Source organism: Bactrocera dorsalis, chromosome 2 (genome assembly GCF_023373825.1).
Source record: "Bactrocera dorsalis isolate Fly_Bdor chromosome 2, ASM2337382v1, whole genome shotgun sequence".
Classification (NCBI taxonomy): domain Eukaryota; kingdom Metazoa; phylum Arthropoda; class Insecta; order Diptera; family Tephritidae; genus Bactrocera; species Bactrocera dorsalis.
The window spans coordinates 47,259,414-47,282,702 of record NC_064304.1 but is presented as its reverse complement, the minus strand read 5'-3'; the positions used below and the strand labels follow the sequence as shown (position 1 = coordinate 47,282,702).

The 23,289-nt window shown below is 34.3% G+C and overlaps 4 protein-coding genes across 9 annotated transcripts; 2 read left to right on the top strand and 2 right to left on the bottom strand.

The window, feature by feature from the left end:
• The first annotated feature begins 461 nt into the window (after nucleotides 1-461).
• LOC105225774 (ADAM 17-like protease) lies at nucleotides 462-4,330 on the top strand. Of its 3 annotated transcripts, none has more exons than XM_011204390.4 (13): nucleotides 462-620; nucleotides 676-915; nucleotides 974-1,237; nucleotides 1,299-1,504; nucleotides 1,568-1,627; nucleotides 1,688-1,822; nucleotides 1,965-2,103; nucleotides 2,369-2,604; nucleotides 2,657-3,123; nucleotides 3,192-3,288; nucleotides 3,361-3,466; nucleotides 3,530-3,689; nucleotides 3,822-4,330. In XM_011204390.4, the coding sequence occupies exons 1-13, from the start codon at nucleotides 542-544 to the stop codon at nucleotides 3,856-3,858; spliced, it is 2,226 nt and encodes a 741-aa protein (XP_011202692.3). In that variant the 5' UTR covers nucleotides 462-541; the 3' UTR covers nucleotides 3,859-4,330. The 3 variants fall into 3 exon arrangements, with proteins under 3 accessions (XP_011202692.3, XP_011202691.3, XP_049303601.1); XM_011204389.4 differs by having other exon boundaries at nucleotides 3,530-3,746; XM_049447644.1 differs by lacking the exons at nucleotides 1,965-2,103; nucleotides 2,657-3,123; nucleotides 3,192-3,288; ... (1 more) ...; nucleotides 3,530-3,689; nucleotides 3,822-4,330 and having other exon boundaries at nucleotides 2,369-2,545.
• Nucleotides 4,331-4,465: 135 nt separating this feature from the next.
• Nucleotides 4,466-5,788, bottom strand: LOC105225773 (nucleoplasmin-like protein). The gene is made up of 3 exons (XM_011204388.4): nucleotides 5,585-5,788; nucleotides 5,334-5,473; nucleotides 4,466-5,125 (listed from the first exon to the last, which is right to left on the bottom strand). Exons 1-3 carry the CDS (start codon nucleotides 5,604-5,606, stop codon nucleotides 4,805-4,807), a joined length of 483 nt encoding a protein of 160 aa, XP_011202690.1. The 5' UTR covers nucleotides 5,607-5,788; the 3' UTR covers nucleotides 4,466-4,804.
• Nucleotides 5,789-7,268: 1,480 nt separating this feature from the next.
• Nucleotides 7,269-21,522, top strand: LOC105225772 (nucleoplasmin-like protein). The gene is made up of 3 exons (XM_011204387.4): nucleotides 7,269-7,468; nucleotides 7,680-7,822; nucleotides 20,268-21,522. Exons 1-3 carry the CDS (start codon nucleotides 7,447-7,449, stop codon nucleotides 20,565-20,567), a joined length of 465 nt encoding a protein of 154 aa, XP_011202689.1. The 5' UTR covers nucleotides 7,269-7,446; the 3' UTR covers nucleotides 20,568-21,522.
• On the bottom strand, nucleotides 14,930-18,574 carry LOC105225770 (sodium-independent sulfate anion transporter). 4 transcript variants are annotated; one of them, XM_011204384.4, is made up of 9 exons: nucleotides 18,269-18,574; nucleotides 17,321-17,623; nucleotides 16,977-17,198; nucleotides 16,473-16,588; nucleotides 16,104-16,407; nucleotides 15,726-16,028; nucleotides 15,509-15,654; nucleotides 15,277-15,450; nucleotides 14,930-15,216 (listed from the first exon to the last, which is right to left on the bottom strand). In XM_011204384.4, exons 1-9 carry the CDS (start codon nucleotides 18,282-18,284, stop codon nucleotides 14,998-15,000), a joined length of 1,803 nt encoding a protein of 600 aa, XP_011202686.2. In that variant the 5' UTR covers nucleotides 18,285-18,574; the 3' UTR covers nucleotides 14,930-14,997. The 4 variants fall into 4 exon arrangements, with proteins under 4 accessions (XP_011202686.2, XP_011202687.2, XP_029405843.2 ...); XM_011204385.4 differs by having other exon boundaries at nucleotides 18,243-18,456; XM_029549983.2 differs by lacking the exon at nucleotides 18,269-18,574 and adding an exon at nucleotides 17,683-18,236.
• Nucleotides 21,523-23,289: the final 1,767 nt, after the last annotated feature.

Sequence of the window (23,289 nt, the reverse complement as noted above, 5' to 3'; positions counted from 1 at the left end):
AATGATATTCTCCACAAGGAAAACTTCGGACACATTTATTAGAATTTTTAATATTATGTGTCGTGTGTCTTATACGAAAAATCGAGTTTGACGATTTATTTTTTCGATTCGATACTCAAACTTAGCGTTATCGAACTATATATAATTGTATGGTTGTGTAATTCAGTATTCATTTGCATAAATGTTATTTTCAAAGTTAGAAAATTGGACACTGCATTATTCTTTTCTACAGCAAATTCTGTTCCTGCATTCGCAGTCTCAGCTGGTATTGTTTTGCTTGACATTTATACTAAGGTCTTTGTTTATACGCCCTTTACTTCTTCTGCTGTTTTGCATTCTATATGTTTTGTTTACAATCAAAGAATTGACGTCGCTTGTCAACAACTGAGCGCATGGTTACATATTTCACAACAACAAATTCAGGTGAAAGTAAGGTTGCCACTCTTCTGTTTCAATTTAATATGCTTTTGGTCTTTACGTATAAGGTGGCAATGAAAAACAGAAGGGACAAAAAATCAATATTGTGCGAAAATTAGTGAAAATGACAACAATTTTTAGAGGTTTTCATGGAAATTGTGCTTTATTGGTAATTTTATTAATAATTTTTCTTCAGAATGCATGTAAGTAATGTATGTATAAACTAAAATGCAAATTAGTAAAGGAATAATTCCACAGCAACACTACATAGGACTTTGCGACATTATGAAGTACTTCGCAGTGAAGACTGTAGACACAAAATTGTTAAGCGCGGAATTAAACAGAGCTCACACCCCTATAACGTGATCAAGGAGGTAGAGTTCAAGACTTTGGGTAAAAATTTTCGACTTATACTACATCCGCACCGTGAGGTATTACATAGCAAATTTAAAGCATATAATGTAGACGGCGACGGTAACGAGACAGTGGTGCATTTAGGTACACACATCTTTATAAGCATATGCCTTTGTAATTTAGTTCTATTATTTTAATGCAGATCATGATAGCTTTTTTACCGGGCGAGTATTTGGTGAATTAGAATCATCTGTAAGAGCGCACATAGATGATGGCTTAATGACAATGTCCATACATCTGCCGGACGAAACATATCACATTGAGCCATCGTGGAGACATTTACCACGTTCGGCAGAGAAGACGATGGTAGCGTATAGAGTTTCTGATGTGAAGTTAAATTGGAATAAGCATGGGAATGGTCCTCCTGGTGGGCAAATGCCTTGTGGATATATTAAAGAAGGTTTAGGTAGATATTGAAATAACATATCGTAATTTGTAAACTATATATACATATATATCATCCATAGAATTGGAAATAGATGATATGGCAGATTCTAATATGGATGGCCATCTACATCATGAGAATGATATTACGAAATCTCGCAGAAAGCGACAGGCGGATCAGTATGAATACACACCTACAAAAACTCGTTGCCCACTTTTGCTTGTGGCCGATTATCGTTTTTTTCAAGAGATGGGAGGAGGGAATACCAAAACAACAATAAATTACTTGGTACAGATAATGAAAATCTAAAACCCTAATAAAATAAATATTCTTATATTCGTTTTCTTATAGATAAGTCTGATAGATCGGGTCCACAAAATATACAACGATACTGTATGGCAGGATCGAACTGTAAATAAACAAATGTCTGAACCTAGTTGCTCACTCTTAAATAATTTAATTTTTTTTTAGGATCAGGAAGGCTTTAAAGGTATGGGGTTTGTGATAAAGAAAATAGTTGTGCATTCTGAACCGACGCGGCTGCGAGGCGGAGAAGCTCATTACAATATGATTCGAGAAAAGTGGGATGTGCGCAATCTACTAGAGGTAAATATGGTGAAAAATTTTAGTTTGTAAGTTTTGGCTAACTTTAGGCCTTTTTGAGGTTATCAAACATCCATTGTACATTTATGCTCTCTCTGCTTTTTCTTCTCATCTCCTAATATTATGATATTTGTATTTGGTGTAGGTGTTTTCAAGGGAATATAGCCATAAAGATTTTTGTTTAGCACATCTTTTTACTGATCTAAAATTTGAAGGCGGTATTCTGGGCTTGGCATATGTGGGTTCTCCTCGCCGTAATTCCGTTGGTGGAATTTGTACACCAGGTTACTAAAATGAATATAAGCGAGTTTTAAAATATCAGTTGAAAGCATTATTTTGTTCCTTTATTTTAATATATGCCGATGTAAATAATTTGTGTTTAAACTTATAGGCATTGTTATTTGCTATCCCATTATTTTTTTTTCACATATACTTTTTAATATGCTTACTTCTGTTAGTTTTACATTCTCCCGTTCGGTTCAAAGACTATATTTTTACATTTTAATATGTTTTTTATACTTTAAAATTTTTGTATATGTTACTTAATAGAGTATTTCAAAAATGGCTACACCCTGTATTTGAACTCGGGACTAAGTAGCTCCCGAAATCATTATGGACAGCGAGTTATAACGCGTGAAGCCGATTTAGTGACGGCACATGAGTTTGGTCATAATTGGGGGTCTGAGCACGACCCAGATATACCAGAATGCTCACCAAGTGCCTCACAGGGTGGAAGTTTTCTCATGTATACATATTCTGTCAGCGGATATGATGTTAATAATAAGGTAAACTTTTTTAGTAACAGAATTGAACAGATATACAAGTATATATATACAGAAATTCTCACCGTGCTCTCTACGTTCGATACGCAAAGTTTTGCAAGCAAAGTCAGGACGATGTTTCTCGGAACCCGAAGAATCATTCTGCGGTAATTTGCGGGTAGAAGGCGATGAACAGTGCGATGCGGGTTTGCTCGGCACAGAAGACAATGACGCTTGCTGTGATAAGAACTGCAAATTGCGTCGAAACCAAGGAGCTGTGTGTAGCGATAAAAATTCGCCTTGCTGCCAAAACTGCCAATTCATGCCGGCAGGAATGAACTGTCGGGACGCCCAGTATGCTACCTGTGAGCAGGAGGCACGCTGTTCGGGTACTCATGCCGAATGTCCGAAATCTCCGCCAATGGCTGACGGAACAATATGCCAAGAGCGAGGGCAATGCAGAAACGGTAAATGCATACCATTTTGTGAGACACAAGGTTTGCAGAGCTGTATGTGCGACATCATACAAGATGCTTGCAAACGGTAATTTTATAAATTAAACAAATATGTTAATTTTTTTATTTCTAATATTTGGTTGTATATACTCGCAGTTGCTGCCGTATGAGCATAAACGAAACCTGTTTTCCAGTGGAGCCTGCCGATATGTTACCCGATGGTACTCCATGCATACAAGGATTCTGCAACAAGGTAAATGTGAAAACATTAACATTTTTGACCAAAACGCTTCTATTACATGTGTATTTGTGTTTTTAATCTTAGGGTGTGTGTGAAAAAACGATTCAAGATGTTGTAGAACGCTTTTGGGATATCATCGAAGAGATAAATATCAATCGCGTTTTACGTTTTTTAAAAGACAATATTGTCAGTAAGTATAATTCTGAATTTAAAAAGCCTTTTCTATTTTATTCATTATCATTTACATTCTCAGTGACCGTCGTAGTTATCACTTCAATATTTTGGATTCCAATCAGTTGTGTAATTTCATACTTTGACCGTAAAAAACTACGCCACGAAATGAAACAGTTGGAATGGAGTAGTAAACTTGATTTAATTCATCCCAGCGATCGCCGACGAGTTATACACATCAGGTGCGTGTGCGCGCGCGCGGGTGCACCCCGGTCAGCATGCGAAAGCAATTAACACATGTATATAAATTCTTACTTTTTCCTTTTTAAGACACTAACGTTCAAAATGAAAATTTGATTTATTATCAATTACAGAGTGCCGCGTCAAAAAATGTCTGTATCGCGAATGTAACCAGTGTTGCAATAAAATGAAGCGGATAAACGGGTGCATACGAATTACTTAATTTATATACAGGGGATCAGATGAAACGCACACAGCTTTTTCAAATATGTACATGCCAAAATCATATGTATATTTATGCAGCCGTGACTGAAAGTATTTCGACTCTGGATAACATTGTACCATATGTTGCATCCTGTTTATACTATCATGTCTAATCTTTGGTCAATCAGTTGTTCAAAACTTATTTAATTTCTGTAATATCCTCTCGAAATAATAATCAAGAAACGGTAGCAAAATTGCCTTAACTTTTACAATCCTGCCGTAAAATTATGGAGTAAAAACGCCTGAGTATAAACACTTTTAGTCAAGGATGCATTTTGTAAATACACATGTAATTGTACATACCCATACGCTGTATGTATACACACAATCAAATTTTGTAAATCATGTTCAACAATAATGAAAATGTATTTCTTTTAGACTCAACGTCTTTTTTTAATTGATATACCATTACTTTCGTGGTTTAATAGTTTATTTAACTTAGTTAGGAGTTGGTAACAAACCATGAATGAAAAATTTGTCTCCAACAGTGATTATTAAATGAAAACAACGTAGATGGTTTTCGTTTAGAAAAGTCTCTTATTAATAGAGTTAATATTATTACTATATAAGAAAATAAATGGAAGTTGTACAGTAAAATTGAAATTACTTTTTCTAATATAAAAATTACTTTCGTAGTTAAAATTTGTTTCCTTATTGTATTAATTTTTATCATCATTCCATAGTACACTAATACATTTTCCTTTTAATTATTTTAAAGGTAGCAAACTTTCGACATACGGTCAATATTCTTATTTTAAATATACAAAAATATGATTTCTATTACAATCCTTTTATGTAATAAACTTAACTTGGGTATAACCATTAATTTCTTACTGCTGAATGCAATTTACATTCATTTTCTTTTATGGCCATTTTTTCCATTTGTTTGTGGTGGCGGTGACACTTCTTCATCATATTCATCATCATCTTCATCATCCATTTCTTCATTTTCAGACCAAGGGACTTCACCATACTCAACAGAGTTTTCACCGTATAAATTTTGGCCATATAAATTTTGACCGTACATATGAACGGGCCCTGTCCCCTGAATTAGCTTGAATGTCACTGAAGTATTCAAGAATTCTACATTCGGACGTAATGCGCGCGTTTCTCCAGCTTTAAGCACCGCAATTGGTATTTTTAATGTCTCTTTTTGATTAATTCTTGTTTCCACCTGAAAATATGAAATATGTTATATAAATATATATGTTGGAAGAAATCATATTCTCATTGAATAATTGTGAATAAAAAAATAACACTGAACTAAGCAAAACATTCTCCCTCGGTAAAAATAAATAGCTTTTGTGGAACAAAAATAAACGACTTAAAAACGACACGTTTTCCCCATTACTTACACCTGTATTCGTTAAACGGACACTCACCTGTACTACATTGAATTCGCCGTTTTTAGCTTCAGCACCAAGGCAAATCTGCTTGATTACCAATTTTTGGTCTTCGGCGGTAGTAGTTGGCTCTTCCATTTCATATTGCGCCAAAGGTTCCTTTTCGCTAAGCGTCACTCCTGAAACAAAAGTATATACCATACCTTTATAAATAAGTTTTAAATTAAGAAAGCAACATGCCCATGAAATATTTTTTATTTATGTTTAGGAAACAAAATTTAAATGGTTACCATAGAATTCCTCTCGCTCCATTTTTAGTAGAGATTAAATATTTTTCAATGTCAGATTTTTTGTACTTTTTTACTAATTTTTAGTCAAACACTACACGTGCCAACCACCAGAACCAACACACACGAAAATGTATTCAAAGAAAGCGGCAAATATAAATGAATATCAAGTCTTTTAAAGTGCTAGACTGAAATGTGAAATGTGACAGCCAAGAATCGAAAATTGTCATAAAGCAAGCTACGAATAAAAATGGCGTCAAAGAAAACAACTACATATATTATAGTGCTGCCAATGGTAAGTTTGTTGATTCAAGTTGCCTTTGTTAAGTATCTGTCGGTGTTATTTATTTATATTCTCAAATATATAAATTGTATACGAGTATATCGTATACGATTTTCAAAGGTGGGTAATCAAGCCTCTAAATTTTTTGGTGATATGAAAACATTTCTTATCAAATTTCAGAACAGTTCTTAGTAATTAGCACCAGTAATATAGAAAATAAAATTCTCAATAATTTTGTTACCTCAAATTCAAGGTTTATATTAGATTAGATTGATAGATAAGGATCACAAAGACTCACTTAGCCCTAGCACATTGATGAAATCCAATATCCTACCGGGTGCTAGTGAGGCGATGCGCTCCGTATCCGGAAACATGGATCCAAGGGCCTTAATTCAGCAGGTGTTCCGGTATTTCAGGCTCCCGGTCGCAGAACCGGCAGTTAGCGCAAGAGGATAGGCTCTTGTTATACAAATGCCTATTCAGCTTGCAGTGGTCGGTATAAAATGCGACCAGTAGCCTGAGTTTATTCCTGCTCAAGTTATACCCTTCAATCAGCAACTTGGCATGCCGCATATCGTGTGCTCGTTGCCATTGCTCTTCCCTGCCCACTCCTTCTTCATTATTAAGTAGTTCCTTTATGGTATGGAGACCCACCCCAGTAAAGGGTTCGGGTCTTACCATTTTGGTGGAGGCTGCGGAGCGGTCGAGCTCATCAGCCAGTTTTGATACCGGCTTTACCTCTGTGACCAGGCACCCATATTAGGTGGTTCCGTTCCACAAGGCTGTTCAGCCGTTCTCTGCACTCCTGCACTAGTAGCGATTTGATCTCATAGGAGGAGATCGCTTTTAGTGCCGCTTGACTATCGCTGAGAATATTGATCCGCTCATTGCGATAGTTGCGATGAAGGTTTATCTCTGTGAAGTTAAGGCTTACCGCTTTATGTAACTTTATATAAATATTATAACGATTGTTAAAGTAAGTTATTATAAAGTTAAAATTAATTTCGACCTTTATTTAAGTCGACTTGAAGAATTATTACTAGAATTAAATAGAATTTTTTTACAGTCAAGATATTATTCAATTTTTGTAAAATTTAATTTTCAGTTGATATATGTATACATACATACGTTTGAAACAAATAGGTTTGTTATGTTTTAATCAAAGTTTTTTTCATAGTGGTAATTGCCATTCCCCCGTTTTGACAGCTTACTTATTATGCTGAACCTAAATGCATCACTCCTAAAATTATTATCATTTAATCGTAAACAGTTTGGTAATAAAGAGATTTCAATGAGTTCATGTGGCAACATTCTGAAGCGGTTTGTTTTTGACGTTTATTTCAGGAATCATTTTGCGAATAGTCGAGGAAAAGCAAATATAAGTTGACGGCATCTTTTCGCAATCTTCCTTTCCCGTCTTGCCGGCTTGATTTGGACCAGAGAATCATTTCCTTTTTGCTCGTTCGTTCGTTTGTTCATTCGCTCGTTTGTTCGATTTACACAATTGCTGTTCGGGTTTTCTGTGCAAATTCTTAGCGTGTATTTCTTAACTAAAAAATCAAAACTTATCTAAGCAATCACAATGTCAGAGGAATCTTTTTATGGTAAATATAAATTATTGCATTCGGTTAAATAGCTTGCAGGGTCTATTTTAAGAATTTTTGCACTGACTATTCAGTTTAACAAGCATAAAAATGGCGCCGTCTGCTCTTGGTTACCGGTTGTGATTAGAATCTCCAAGAATAGTTTGGCATACAAATCTATCGACTTAAATAATTTAGGGAATTCGTGTTAAATAATTATTTTTATCTTCAGGTGTCACACTCACTGGCCAGGATAGTTCAGTGCCATGGGATGTGCTTTCCAATGATGAGGATTTTCCCCGCGGACAAAGACTCATCATCAAACAGATTTTGTTAGGCGCTGAAGCGAAAGAAGACGAGTTTAACGTTGTGGAGGTAAGCGAAATATGTATAACATATAAATGGTTTAATTAAAAGGTTGTTACATAGTAGGTATACATTTTGAAACACAGCACGTGTGTATGTATACCTGCATTATTAATTTTATGTGCTACCGTGATTATAAAGCCGTTTTAAGTGTGATCTAATGGTTAAAATTGGTATGTGTGGAAATATACGTATGTACATATAGTTGCCGCTGATTTATGGTTTTTGAGATATTTGCATTTAAAGCTCAAAAATTCAACTATTTAAAATACGTGTTTCCCCTATTTTTAATGAATTTTACACTTATATTTTTAACTTTTATATCTACAAACACTTCACTTATTCGTTCCTCCCCATTTTTTTTATTTGAAACAGTGCAAAAATAACTTTTATTCAATATTTAAATTTTGCTAATTTTTTTTTGTTCACACAATAACAAAAGGGTTGCAATTTAACTAATGACGGGTGCTACCTTACGTACATATCTACAAAAGAACCAAAAAAATAAAGAAAAATAATACTCAATGAGGAAATAAATAACACATTATTAGTTTTTCGCATAGAATTCCTTTTTGCGTTGGCGGCCTTCGGTCGTGCTTCAAATAAATAACCCTGGCCCATGAAACACCGGGATTTATCAAGTAATCAAAATTCTGAAAGATTTTACATTACTCGTCACATTTGTATAATGAATTTTGTATGGAGGCTACAATCTTTCTTTTTACTTATTTTTATTCGATTACAAAATATGTAATACTAATTATTGATAATTAAAAATGTACAAATAGAGGGATTTCAACGAAAGTTAAGTATGGAAGTAAAGTTATTTTTGAACCATTTATATCAAAACAAATGTGTAAACGAATTAGAAAAGTGTTAGTGGATATAAAAGTTAAAAATATTAGTGTTAAATACATTATAAATAGAAACACGCATTTTAAGAAGTTGTATTTTTGAACTTTAAATGCAAATATCTCAAAAACGGCACAAATCCGATTTCTTTGGCGTCGCGATTTGAAGGTACCGTTGGAAAAAGGAAGTGCTCCTGATTAAAAAATATATAGGGTTATAGGTACCGCAAACGCTTACGTTTACGAGATATTCGACCTTAAAGTTCAAAAATTCGCAAAATTCGGAAAATTCGAACATTTCAAGAAGCTATTTCACCACATTAAACACACTTTATTCACATTTTTGACTTCAAAGTAATTAAATTACACTATAAACTTTTAAATAAATCCACATTTTACACTTTTCGCAGGTTTTTTACCTAAAAAATCTTTATTTTAAAAATTGCATTTTACACTCGTTTGAACCTCATTTGTTTACTAAAAATTACGACGAAATGGAGCGCTGCCATGTGATGATAAGGCAATTCGCTTTTTTTCGCAAAAATTCCTCTATTCATGCATATGGATATTTTCTTTTTTAAATTTATTAAGTATGATATAATAATATTACGTAATAAAGTGTAAAGTATATGAGTACAGTACGAAAACTCAAATTTTGAATATAAAAATATGTGTATCGTCACCTAAAATAGAAAACAATGTATCATCAAAAATTAATGGAAATCGCAGAAAGGAGTACTACGCGAAAGTACTTTAGTCACCCCGGGTATTCGCTCGGCCAGGGCTATTTTTTTAAAGCGCGGCCGAAGGCCGCTAACGCAGAAAGGAGTACTATGCGAAAGTACTTCAGTCACCCCGGGTATTCGCTCGGCCAGGGTTATTTTTTCGAGAGCGGCCGAAGGCCTCCAACGCAGAAAGGAGTACTACGCGAAAGTCCTTCAGTCACCCCGGGTATTCGCTCGTAATATTATAATATTATCACACGATTTTACTTATCTGTGTTTATTAAATATAAATCACATATCACATATTCAATTTTAGCTTGAAAAATCTTCTTTATAGTTTTTTTTATAGTTAATAAAGAAAAAAAAATCACTCGAAAGTACAAACAAAGAAAATGCTGTGAAACGCTGAAAAATCATTCACTTTTGGTTTTTAAGGTGTGGCAAAGCTGGTTTTCCTCGTAAATATAAACACTCCAAACTTTTCAGCGATAAATTTGATAAGTGATTTTTAAATTTAGCTGAAAAATTATAAAATAAATGTGAAATGTGAGCTTATTTCAACGCTTAGAGTGTATATTTGAATATACAGAGTAAAAACCGTGTTTGAGTGAAACGCAGAGAAATAACAAGTGTTCTTAGTGCAGATTTTTGAAATTTTAAACGAGAATATTTTAAAAAATATTAGTTATTTTTATATTATTTTTGGATATTCCTCTTCTGAAGAAGCTCCCCTATCCGTACATACCCCATTTATACGGAAATTCGGTTTTTTTTTACCCCTCCGCCAAAGTAATCGGAATCATGCCTCAAAAACCATAAGTCAGCTGCAATTATATATGTATGTATATAGTATATTTTCTTAATCTGGAGGACATCCTCAATCCGTACATAGCCTTTTTAATCCGGAATCGGGGAATGCTATTCTAAATTCTGATCTAAATTGTGTGTTACGATATATGTATGCGAACTTCATATGAAGATATAAACGTTTTCATAAAGCCTTTTTTTATTTTTATTGTCGTATCTCTAAAATGAGAGCTAATCTGGGCCACTCATTTTGCTCGGGACTTTAATATCAGCATTCGATTTTTGTTTAAAATAAGGTTTCATTAACAAAATATCAAAAAATGCCTATCATACCAACAAATTGTTCGAAAATGCATGTTTCTCTGAAGTTTTCTCCTAATAATCTTGAGCAATATATCGTGAATAACATCAAAATATCGCGACAAATTATCTAAGAGATATACACATACATAAAATGAGAGTCCGAGTACTTGCCGGAACCACTTTATAAATAAACAATTCTAAATCTGGAGGAAAAGATGTTCAAAGCCGAGTTCAGTTTGTGTTATTATTATTATATTTTATTGTCAAACAAGCTCCAACCAGCCCGCCATGCATATTGGGGAGTATTTTAAAATCTATCATACTCTGCAAAATTATAAACAATTAAATATTTATTTTTTTTTACAATGAATCAAATCATATCAGTCTAATGTCATTATTACACGTGACTTAGTTCGAAAATTATAATAAGTTATAAGAGGGTTTATAAATGTTTGTTCCTGCTGTAAAGTGGCGCTGAGTAGGTGATAGTCAACGTCTAAAATCTTGCGGAGTGCAAGGAATTAATAATAATTTTTATAAACAAATAAATAAAATAGACAATGGCACACATTTACAATGGTATGCTACAAAAGTAAAATATGGTGTACTTGTAAAAAATTTTATGTAACACAAGTATTTGGAAATTAAATACATACATATATGTACATAAGAGTGCTCACAACAATTTTTGCTATAAAAAAAAAAAAAAAACAAAAAGAAAAAAACATAAAATTCAGTAAAATATGTATGTATATACAGTTGCGAGCATTGAAATAGTAGTGCCTATTGGCCAAGAGAGTTTTGTTTTAAATTTTGTTTATTTTATGATATTGTCTTCGATCATTTTTTTAGTTATATTCTCTGAAGTATAACGGTCCTGTTATTCACAACAATAAGTGTGCAACACTTACCGTTACTTTTTTAGAGCCAATTTTATTGGGATATCTGTTTTTATGAGCGAGCAATAGAATAGTAGTGAACGGTGAGCTGATTACAAACAGATAATTTTTACTAAAAAAAATTTAATTTTATCAAACAAAAAGTAAGTTTCCTAATCTTTTATTTATTATTCAATGCAAAAAGCAAAACAAATATGACTTTGTCCCTTTTATTGGGCCGGGGGAAGCTCTGTAGTGAAGAAAAACGAGAATGGATTCAATCTGTTGTAAACAACGGTAAATCCTACATGGGAGTGGAAAGACTTGTACGGTGTTAAGCCACAACGATTTGCAATGCAATTATTTATAAATAAAATACGAAAAAAGCGGCGCAAGACGGATTCTTTCTGAGAATTTTACACGAATAGTTGTAAGATGTGCCAAGACTCGACCTAGAATGTCTGCTATGGAGATTCGGAATGAACTTAACCTGGCCTGCGGTGTACATACAGTGAGAAGACTTCTACATGAACATAATTTATAAGTCCGCACTCCTCGAAAAGTACTGTTATTAAAAAAAATCATGTAGCAAGACGTCTTAAATTCTCCAAAGGACATCTTAATTGGCCGATTGAGAAAGGGCGCAGCATCTTGTGGACAGACGTGTCGAATGTTGTTCTATACGGCGGTAATCTAAGACGCTCCCCTAATACAGCGTACGACACCAGATTCAGCACAAAAACTTTGAAGCATGGCGGTTTGAATATGGTTTGGGCTGTTTTTTTTACAGGCCAAATTTTTTTGTGTAGTCCCAATTTACAAGATTACTGGCATAATATCCGATACACATACGTGGATATAATGTAGTATATTATGATACTATTTGCTGAGGAAGACATGCCGTTGAAAAGGATATTTCAGCAGGATAATGATCCGAAGCACACCAGTAGGGTGGCAAAATAGTGGTTTCGGGCCAATGGAGTTGAGGTCATGGATAGGCCAGCTCAATCCCCTGGCCTCAATTCTATTGAAAACCGTTGGGCAGATGTCAAGAAAGCCGTGTGGAGGGATAAACACTAAAACAACAACGAGTTGTGGACCGTAGTGCAGCAATCATGGCAGAGCATACCACTGAAAAGATGCCACAGTCTCGTAGATTCTCTGAAGAAGATGTATTGCTGTTATCAAAAATCATGGCCATGCTACCAAGTACTAAGATCTCCTATAGACGAAACTTGCAAAAATCCTTCAGTATTTTTTAAAAAAATTTTTTAGTACTTTACTACTATTTTACTGCTCCCCAAAATTTGCATATGTACATAAATACATCTTTGTAAATAAACATATCTTGTACATATTCAAATCTAAATATTTTTAGTGGTAAACATAGCCTGGTAAATATGATCCACTTTCGCATTTCAATGGATGTTAAAATTGTTTGGCATGTTACATAACTCACAGATATGTAAACCTCTAACACCCACTACTATTTCAATGCTCGCAGCTGTATAATAAATAATATTAAAAAAACACTAAGACCCACAATTGCATAGAAAGTTCACTTTTCATCTAACCACTTTTAGTACGATGATATTAGCGGATTTAACAAATAATATGGTATCCTTTTCTAATTCGGACTTTTCCCGTTTTTGGACAAGAAGAAAAGCTAGTGTTATCGCCATTAAGCATGTGTAATGGGTATATTAAAATGCCCTCTTCCTCATCTTTCAGAATAGCTTAAGCCATTTCTGCCTAGGCTTCTTCTTCTTACTTTCTCTAATATGATTGGGGGCCTGACTGCTATCGGAGGCTTAACAAGCGTTAAATTTCGATTTCGGATTCTTGCTAACAGCTTTTTCATAGCTTCTTTAGTCCGGACCATTATTATTTTCTGGTAAATTATGTCTTAAATATTTCTCTATAAGACCTAGTAATTACACCTTTAGCATATCATTTGATAAAATTTGATTCGTTTTCAAACAAAGGCTCCTGAGTCAATATAAACTTGCCAACACTTAATTTAATTTTACCTACAATTGTTGACAGTCCTTGGCTGATCTTCATTGCCTTTAGCGAATTTAAATTTTTGGTTTCGGCTCGTTTTTAGAGTGCCATTCGCTAGATTGCTTGGAATTTCGAAGTCATATTCACAAACCCTCGTCTCGTCACCGGGTATTGATGTGTTTGATGAATGTTGGGTGCTCAGCTATGTACGTTGTGAAGCATCTCTTTTGCGATGTTTTTATACCTCGAACACGGTATATTAAGTTTGTCACGAAGTTTGTAACACCCAGAAGGAAGCGGCGGAGACCCTATAAAGATATATTTAAATGATCAGTATGTTGAGCTGAGTCAATTTAGCCATGTCCGTCTGTCTGTCTTTATATATACGAACTAGTCCCTCAGTTTTTAAGATATCGTTTTGAAATTTTTCCAACGTAATTTTCTCTTCAAGAACTGCTCATTTGTCGGAACGGCCGATATCGGACCACTATAACATATAGCTGCCATACAAACTGAACGATTGGAATCAAGTTCTTGTATGGAAAACTTTCACATTTGACAATGTATCTTCACAAAAGTTGGCGCAGGTTATTTTCTAAGATAATAATGTAATACACAAAGAAATTGTTAAGATCGGCTCACTATAGCATATAGCTGCTATACAAACTGAACGATCGAAATCTAGTGCTGGTATAGAAAACTTTTGCATTTGACGATATATCTTCACGAAATTTGGTAGTTATTGTTCATAGAAATAACGTAAAATCGGAAGAAATTGCTCAGATCGGCCCAATATAGCATATAGATCGAAATCAAGGGCTTGTATGGAAAACTTACGCACTTACGCCTAAGGTAATAATATAATCTCCGAAAAAATTTATCAGATCGGATATAGCATATAGCTTTCATAGAAAGTGAACACATAGTTTCTAAAAGAAATGCGCCTGTGAAGAGTATATTACCTTCGGTGCAGCCATTTTCCATGATAAAAATCGTTAGTAACATTTGAAGTCTCTGGCGCTTTTATTTTTTAATTATATGAGGAGTGGACGGGTTTATTTTCCGATTTCAGCCATTAACATACTGTCGGAGGAGATAAAAAAAATTTCTTCTGAGAAAATTTAGTTGACTTGACTGTAGTGATTGAGGAGGTGTGTACATTTGACCTATTAACGGTAACAGTTTAATATTAAACTGCAGATGCCCCCTAATGCATTTCGTTGTACTAAATACAAAAATTGTACAGCAATGTCTGTACCTCATAGTGGAGCCTAGTTGGGTCATTTTATGAATTTAATATTAATTGCGTTTTGTTCACGTGGCAATTGTTCGATTCAGTCCATCTGCAATACCAAATTGTTATGGTGCTAAGAATCATGGGTACCAAGTTTCATCGACCTAGATACTTATATCAAATTTTATTGATGTTACAGCTTACTCAGACGGCCAGATGGACAAACACTCACCCGGATTTTAGCTAGTCTCTTCATCCTGATCATTTAGACATTTATCACTCTAAAACTATCTATCAAGAGTATAAAAGCTACATTACACAGGAATTTATCACTTTATTTTATTAAATATTACTAACGAAATTAAACGTAAACAAATACATTTTATGTTGGTACTGTAATTGTTTCACAATCTGTTTCTAATGTTAAGGTACTTTCTTGCATATTCGTCGATACGACTTCCTGTAATGTTTTACTGAATTTAAACATTTTGCGCGCATCAGGGTGTAAGCGACAAATGACGCCAGCGGATGGTATTTGCCAATTCCAACATAAAAGTTCACAGTTTAAGGCAAGCAAGTCTTGTTTTAAGCTTAGAATATTCTGTAAAAAGAGGAATATGATTGAATTCGCAATTAATTTTTCGCCTTAAATTTTCCTTACCAGTGCCACAGTAGAGTCAATTGTGTGAATTTCCTCTCCTCTTATTACAACTTTGCCAATTTTTTCACTATGCGTTGAAATATATTTAACCACTTTAGATTTTAGATATTCAGCCGAGGAGTAGGTTAAATTTTCCTGAATATCCACAATAGCTATCTTAATGTTTTTTAGAAGCTGGAAATTAATTAACATATTGACTTTCGTTTTTTGTTTTAACAATGCCACAACAAACCTTTTCTTCTGTGATAATAATTGTAGGTCTTGCACTTTTGTATAGAATAAATAATATATTCACGACTATCCCACAAACCATGCCATATTCAAGTGTCCAGAAAAGACAACTAAGTACTGTTACCAGGAAGGGAATCATATCCGTTTCTGAAAAACATAAATACTTATATATACGTTTCTTTCGTGATTACCATATCTGCTTAATGGAATTGCTATACTTTTCGAACGCCAAATTTCAGCAATTCTATCATACTCCACCATGAAAATCATAGCAGCTATTATGATAGCAGATAAGGTGGCTTTTGGTATGAAATAAAATGTATTGGTGAGAAAAGCCAAGGTCATTAAAACTAATATGCCGGTTATTGCGCCACCAAGGACTGTTTTCACGCCGCTCGCATTATTTATTGCTGTACGCGTAAATGATCCCGAAATAGGAATGGATGAGAAAAAACTGCTGAAAATATTAGCTAAGCCTAGAGCTACCATTTCTTGTGAAGCGTCGATAATTTTTCCCATCGCTGTAATAGAAGAATGAAATTAATTATAAAACCAAGTAAAAAGTTAAAGGTATTCATATATTAATATGCACTTACAAAAAGATTTTGCTACAGCTATAGTCTCGAGCACAGCAATGAGGGGTATAGAGATCAGTGAAGCACCCAAATCCCCCATCATATCTTCAAAATCAATTTTTGTGCCATTGATTTCGGTATGAAATGGTGGTATTTTAAAGGGTGGGAGGCCAGATACAATTTTTCCGCTTACACGAAACGGCAACCAGTCATCGCTACTGAGGAAATAACAGAGTATAATGCCAACAACAACAGCCAACGCATTACGAGACAATGATATGTATTTAGTTAAACTTTTATAAGAACTGTTAATATCTTTTATTTTCTGAAATCGCATGAGGAATCGTTAATTTAAAAACAGTAATAATTTTGCTTATTGTCTTTACTTACACGCATGATTAGCAGCATAATTAACGTAATTATACCCAGTAAAGCATCGTTGCGTTGTGTGTTATTTATATGTTTAAAGAAATATGTCCACGATTCTATGAACTCATTGCTCGAACCTAAATTGAAAAAGTTATGTTTATTATTTTGGCTTTAGTTGTTTCCTTTTATGAAAATTAATTCAATACTAAGTAATACAGTGAGATAATAAAATAGGGTGTATTATTCCTAACTTTTAACAACAATATTTATACTTTTTGTTATTTTTGTTTAAGTAATAAAATGTTCAAATGATTCCTGCATACTTGAATTTTGAACAAATGAATTGCATTGATCCCCTTGTACTAAGATACCTCCCCACCAATTTTCAGCCAAATCGGTTTAGCCGTTGTAAATAATAGTTAGAGTTATAAATAGAGTATCTAGGACGAACACATTTTTCTTTTATATATATATAATACTATATATATACATAGCACGCGATCTTCGATCAGTAGTAAAACTTACTGGATATTCCAAACAAGTTATTAATTTGTCCACTAGCAATTGTTATTGCTGCGGCCATGGTAAATCCTGTCGTCACGGGTATCGATATAAATTGCACCAGAACGCCAAGATTTAAAACACCCATTAGAAGTGTGATGACACCGGTAAAAAAACATGCCAATATAGCGTAATCAGCATTGTGGGTGTGCGCTTGGACCATTACAGACATAATGGCAGTGGGACCTAAAATTTAAAAGATGTCGCTAGTGTGTAGTTTATTCTCAAATGAGAGAGTTGAGTAGGATTGTGAGGCATTAAAAGAGTTCTCAAATTATGTATATGAATTGTGTATAATTCACACTTACCGATTGTCACATCCTTGCAAGTGCCAAAAAATATATAGACAAAACAACCCATAAAAGCTGAATATAACCCATATTGCGGCGTTAATCCCGCTATTGTGCCATAAACGATCGCCTGCGGAATGGCGGTTAGGCCCACCGTTAGACCCGCAACAAAATCGGGTATAAGAAAATTCAGTTCATATTTCGGTAACCAGGTAATGATGGGGAAAAATTTCTTTGCGGTGGTGGTTGTGCAACAATTCTTTGCAGATTTCAAAACTCCTTCATATATATTTGGTAGTTTCTCGTGGTAGATTTCTTCACCTGTATACACATTGAATAATATACATAAATGATCACAAATTGGAAAAAGAAATACATACATTTTAGTAATCATATACTTATATTAACTTTTTTCCATTGCTATTATATAGTGTTTTACTATTTGAAGTCAAACTTTCCACCATGTTTTATAGTTTTCTCATTAAATTAAATAATTACAATAAAAAAATGTTTTTCTTATTATTTAACTTGTTTAATTTTTTAATTACGTATAATTATTTAAAAAATGACACTAATTTGTGGATAAATTCGTTGTTTTATAATCTTTTCACCAAAACTAACATTTTTTTGAAATCGATGAAAGCTATATTAGCATAATTTTCTGAAACATATTTAAAACTTTCCACGTAAGAAAAACTTGGTTGTACGACGCTTCTTTATTGCTGTTTGTTTTTTCCTAAATTTTTTTTTTTAAAGTGTGAGCTTGTCAGTGTTTATTTGCATGCATTAAGTTTCTATGTAACTTTCAATTAACATTAAAGTAATCGTTTAATGGATTTTGTTTGTCAATATCAATAGACAATAAGCAGTGTTCTGCGAAATTTTGCCTATTCAGGCCATTTCACATATTGTTGCATCCTAAATATTACTTCCTGCTCACCACATTCACACATTTTGTATTCGCACCTTTTAGCTCGGTCATTTTTGGCTATATTTATTTTTATTTTTAGTGTTATTTTAATTAACAGCGTTTCCGTTTTCAAACTTTTTATCCGTATATCTGTTGTTGCTGCTCCGATTGTTGCACCTTTGCCCACCGACTGATTCGGAATGAAAAGTTACCTTGCTTAGACGGACGTTTTTACTTGGCCCACCTGTAGCTTAACTTGAATATAGCGTTCGGCATAGTATGTGACGTTTCGTACATATACACTTCTTTTTATCATTAGTTCGGCCAATACAGGCCACCCGCCTGTGTCCATAGGCTAACTTAGCGTACACTTTCATCGTGTGTTTGGAAATCAGTATTTGCGACGCGTTTTTCAGTGTTGACTCTCAGTTATCATCAATATATCAGTTCGATTGACAAGTGTATGGATGTATGAATTTTTATTCCTTCTTAATGTTGTGTGATTTCTGACTTACTTTCACTTATTGAATTACGACAAACAATGAGCAAACTCTAATTGATTGTGATATGTGTTCACGTATTGTAAGTGTACATATTTGTCTAAGTCTAAGTCTGATTAGCGGGAACTTTATTTCGTCTTGCAATAAAACACATCTTAATAATACATCTTGCTTTTCTTTAATATAATATTACCATTTTTGCAAATATTATATTTTAACCACTATTTTTAGAGTAAGGTGTTCTTATGTTAGGTGCTCGTATTTCCACTTAGAATTTCAATCAAATCCGTTATCGTTTAATTTTGTCATTTTGGGAATTTTTTATATGCCGTTTATGCATGTACATATGTGAAAAATTGACAGCTTTATCAATCTGATAAGTGTTCAAATTTGAATATTGAATGTACATTCAATTGTAGCACAACATTAATTAAATATCGGTCTTGCTTACTTCAAAAATGTCTAGATAAATTCAACAATTTTTAAACATTTCATAATTTAAGATAATAATATAATTATATTATTAGATAAATCCCAAAACAGAAAAGATCGTTAGCATCGGTAGCTTTTGCAGATTATTCGTAAGAAAAGGACGCGTGCGAAATTTCATATACAGACAGACCGGGCTAAATAGACAGTCCACAGGTGTTCCGCACCAGTTCGGAGATTTAGTTCCTCATACATCTTTAACTATGGACAGCTCGATGTTGTTTTTGAGCTGATCTTCAATTCGATGGATCGATGCTTTAAAGCTTTCTTGGTTTATCGTGGGTCATATTCTGTATTCGGGGAATTTTCCACTCTTCAACCCAAAGTATGTTCCTTCATTTTCCTATTGTCCTGGTCAGATATTTCTGTGCAAATGCGAGCATACAAATTATGATCTCGTAACCTTCTTATTATAATATGAAAACCTTACGCTAAATTTAATTCGTCCCGAATCTCTACATCAGAAATTATTGGTGGAGTTTTGGTATACCTGACAGTGTTTTGCTCGCCAACCTCTGAAAGAATTCTTCGTATTCCTCTGTATTCTTGTTGCTTTTTATACGTTACAAACGTTACGGAATCGACTCATTTTTTCCCTTAGTCATCAGTAGACATAAACATTTGAAATCCCAATTTCAGCACACCATTTTGCTTTTTGACAACGAGTCGTCTTGAACTGACCAAATCTACTAGATTAGAAGCACATGCAAGATAGTGTTTGACATATGTCATTTTTGTGATGTTTGTGTCTTTTGATCTTTATTTACTGTTGGCAAATCTGCATAAGGCTCTCAATAAAAAAGCTAGGCTTATTTGAATCCCCTAAACATAATAAATAAAATGATTGGCGGCTGTAGAAGAAAATCAGTTGCTAACGGAAATGTAAAGGGCTATCAGTAATTTATAGCACCGTCTGTTTTTTTCCAGACGTTGACCAATAGACAAGAGCTTAAAATTCGAGCTTAAAATTTACTGATTTGAAAGCAAAGTGTATATATCTGAAGTGTACGTCGCCGAAAAGTTGTATTATATTATATTTAACAATTTCTTAATTTTTTCATTTCAGGTGCACACAGTTAAGGATTCTCTAAAGATCCCTATCGCCGTGTTAAAGGCTGGCGAAACACGGGCTGTAAATCCCGATGTGGAGTTTTACGAAACATCATTGACATTTAAGTTGATCAAAGGCAATGGACCTGTTTACATAATGGGCCAGAATATTAAGGACGACGTTGTCGATATCGAGGACGAAGAAACTGACGAGGAAACTGGTGAGGAGGAAGAGGAAGAGACACAACCACAAAAGAAAAAGCAAAAAGTGGAAAATAATTCTGATGGCAAAAATGCTAAAAATAAGAAGAAATAAACAAGTTTTTTAGCAGTCACAAAACAAAAATCCTATACATTCTTCAAATTAATTATTGATTTTAAGCTAAACTGATGAAAACAAAACATCAATTATATAAGATTATTTCAGTTCCTCAGTTAGGTTTCGTGATTTTCTCAGTTTTTATATAATTTTACTCAACTTACCTCAGTAATTTCTTAATATTTATATACAACTAGTTCTTCAAAACCCTTGAGAGCGTTGGCAAGCAGTTAGAGGTGGCAACCTCAGCCGTGCCTATTGCCAGAAATTAAGAACTGATTTCTCATTTAATTCCTTCGTTTGTTCATTTATAACACTTCTTAGCAAATAGTTTTAGACAGCGCTAATGCGTTTTAAATGTTTTGGAAACCAAGTAAAAATCAGTTTGCGCTGTGAAAAAACAGCGTTTTGGCAGGGATGCTTTCTATAGGCACTGATAATTACCATTGAGAAATGATTCCATATTCACTTATTCAATAATATTATATTGCATACGTATCTTGATTGCAGCTATAGTAGAGACTAATATTCTGGAATATAAATATAAATTAAATAAATCATCATTCATAGAATATGTATGTGTATGTATTGCATAAAGTATGCTACTACAATTTGATAACATTAACAAATTACAATTTTGTAGCTGTGCCAGAACGTCACCTAAAAACTGTCTAACGTGTATTAGTATAAGCCATTAAGCTTGAAAAAGAGCGCAAAGCTCAGGCATAAACTTTTGAGGTCTAAATACTAAAATCAACTAAAAATTAACATTCGATGGGAGATAAGTCTACATGCACTATTGTAATTTGTACATACCAACCTAAGTGATAGAGATTTGTGGAGAAATTATGATGCATCCAAATTTGAATGCAAATTGCAAAGAAAAAAAAACAAAAAACAAAGAAAACTTAAGAAAACAAATAAAGTTTGTTTACTATTTTTAAAAATCTAATTGTTTGCTCAAATTTTTATTTTAAGTTGAAAGTATCTGTTGTGGATTACGTTAAGACATTGATTTCCATATTGTTCTCTATCACACCAAATAATTCTGACAAGCACATTTTATTTTTCAGCAACAATGTAATCATTTGCCGAATGTTTTCTCTTCTCATATACCCGACGAGCATATCATATGCATGGTCTGCAATTTTCATGATAGATACGTCATATAAGAATGGTTTTTGTGTTAATACACTAATTTCAGATTTTGTACTTACTATTATGTAATAAGCCGAGGAAATGAGGCGTTCGAGGGGTAAAGGGGTGGATAGTGTAAAGCGATGGCTGTTTATTGGTTGATCCTTCCTGAATAAATATCCCTAAATATTGGGAATGGTAGAATAGAACTGTAATCAAATACACAATGAATTAAAAGTGGCTCATTTATCATTCGATGAATAATATACCACGGGCATCCCAAAAGACTGATGCCATAACCTTGCCAGCCGATTTTTTTTGTCTTTCCACGCTTGAGAACCGTTTCTTAATATGCAGTCCACAAGGCTGATAATCGATTGGACTCGATTGATTTCACTGATGCACAGCCCAAATTCAAAAGTATTTTTACCCCAAAAACCAATTCTTTCTTAACGCACGAAATGCTTTTTGATTCATTTTTCTTGCTTCATCAAAAATGCGATAATAGAAATCATATAGATGGTATTAGTAGTACTACCTAGGTATCAGCCACAGTAAAAGGTAGGCGGGTCCTCTAGTGCCTGTATAAATATGAAGTCTGGTCAATAAAATTTTGTACCTCATTTTAGTGGAGCTGAAATGAACCCTTGATGTTTATAGGAGGCATTTCCGCTTCAGGCAAATAGGTTTATAGGAGGCATTTCCGCTTCAGGCAAATGACTGCAAGCATAGTTTCTACGAAAAAATTTGATTTGAAACTCCTTGGATAGGAGTTAACTTTATTCATTAATTGGAAGCATGAAGGTTTCCTCGCTAGACCAGTTGGTAAATGTGATCTCTGTGGTTATAGATAGATAGACTTTTCGAGCTGGGGGGCGCCTGTGGTGTAAGAGGTACCGCAGATACCACTTGAGGCAGGCACCGCTCATGGCCTTCTTCTGGGGGTCATCGTACCCTCCGGGTCTGTCCACCGTTGGGAGAGATCTCTGCCCTCCTCTCCTGCGCCTGTGGTTATAGTAATAAATCTAAAAAAATGTCTATCGGTTTCGGTTACCTAGATAGACTTTGAGCAGACTTTTGTACACAACACCCGGTTCTATGCACCGGAATTGATCCGGATTTCATCCGGTCAAGGGCTGTTAATTCGTATATCTAATCCCGTTTTAAGAAGAATCCCGTTTATATCGGTAAGTCTTAGTTTAAGTTTGTTTCTGCAGCGTTTGCGCCAAACTCCATCTCGGTCAGGTGTAATACATGCAATGGATATTTTTATCTTATGACCTGCTCAGGCTTTAAGACACATAGGAAGTGGACCACAAGTTACGTGGCTCCATTTTGCCAACGCACTACTGTGCCCTTAGTCTCCATGGTTGTGCAACCTGCACCTAGTTCGCGCACTACGCCCCCATTCCACCCGAGTTCCCAACAGAAGACCTCCACGGTTAATAGGAGCCAAACAGCCAACATGACTACACCAATTCTAATCTGCAACAAGTACCACCTACACGCCACTTGTTCGCTCCCAGGATCATCCGCGACAAACCCGCATCTTACAATTTAATTGCAACGAACGCCACAGCAA

Excerpts from the sequence above, each read along its gene's own strand:
- LOC105225772 (XM_011204387.4), top strand. The coding sequence starts at position 7,447 with ATGTCAGAGGAATCTTTTTATG. Across the intron at positions 7,469-7,679 it reads GTCAGAGGAATCTTTTTATG|GTGTCACACTCACTGGCCAG; the intron begins GTAAATATAAAT and ends TTTTATCTTCAG. Across the intron at positions 7,823-20,267 it reads ACGAGTTTAACGTTGTGGAG|GTGCACACAGTTAAGGATTC; the intron begins GTAAGCGAAATA and ends TTTTCATTTCAG.
- LOC105225773 (XM_011204388.4), bottom strand. The coding sequence starts at position 5,606 with ATGGAGCGAGAGGAATTCTATG. Across the intron at positions 5,474-5,584 it reads GGAGCGAGAGGAATTCTATG|GAGTGACGCTTAGCGAAAAG; the intron begins GTAACCATTTAA and ends CTTTTGTTTCAG. Across the intron at positions 5,126-5,333 it reads GCGAATTCAATGTAGTACAG|GTGGAAACAAGAATTAATCA; the intron begins GTGAGTGTCCGT and ends TCATATTTTCAG.
- LOC105225770 (XM_011204384.4), bottom strand. Across the intron at positions 17,199-17,320 it reads TTGCAAGGATGTGACAATCG|GTCCCACTGCCATTATGTCT; the intron begins GTAAGTGTGAAT and ends TTTAAATTTTAG. Across the intron at positions 15,655-15,725 it reads TGAAATTTGGCGTTCGAAAA|AAACGGATATGATTCCCTTC; the intron begins GTATAGCAATTC and ends TATGTTTTTCAG.
- LOC105225774 (XM_011204389.4), top strand. The coding sequence starts at position 542 with ATGACAACAATTTTTAGAGGTTTTCATGGAAATTGTGCTTTATTGGTA. Across the intron at positions 1,505-1,567 it reads AAACAACAATAAATTACTTG|ATAAGTCTGATAGATCGGGT; the intron begins GTACAGATAATG and ends GTTTTCTTATAG. Across the intron at positions 3,467-3,529 it reads TTTAAAAGACAATATTGTCA|TGACCGTCGTAGTTATCACT; the intron begins GTAAGTATAATT and ends TTACATTCTCAG.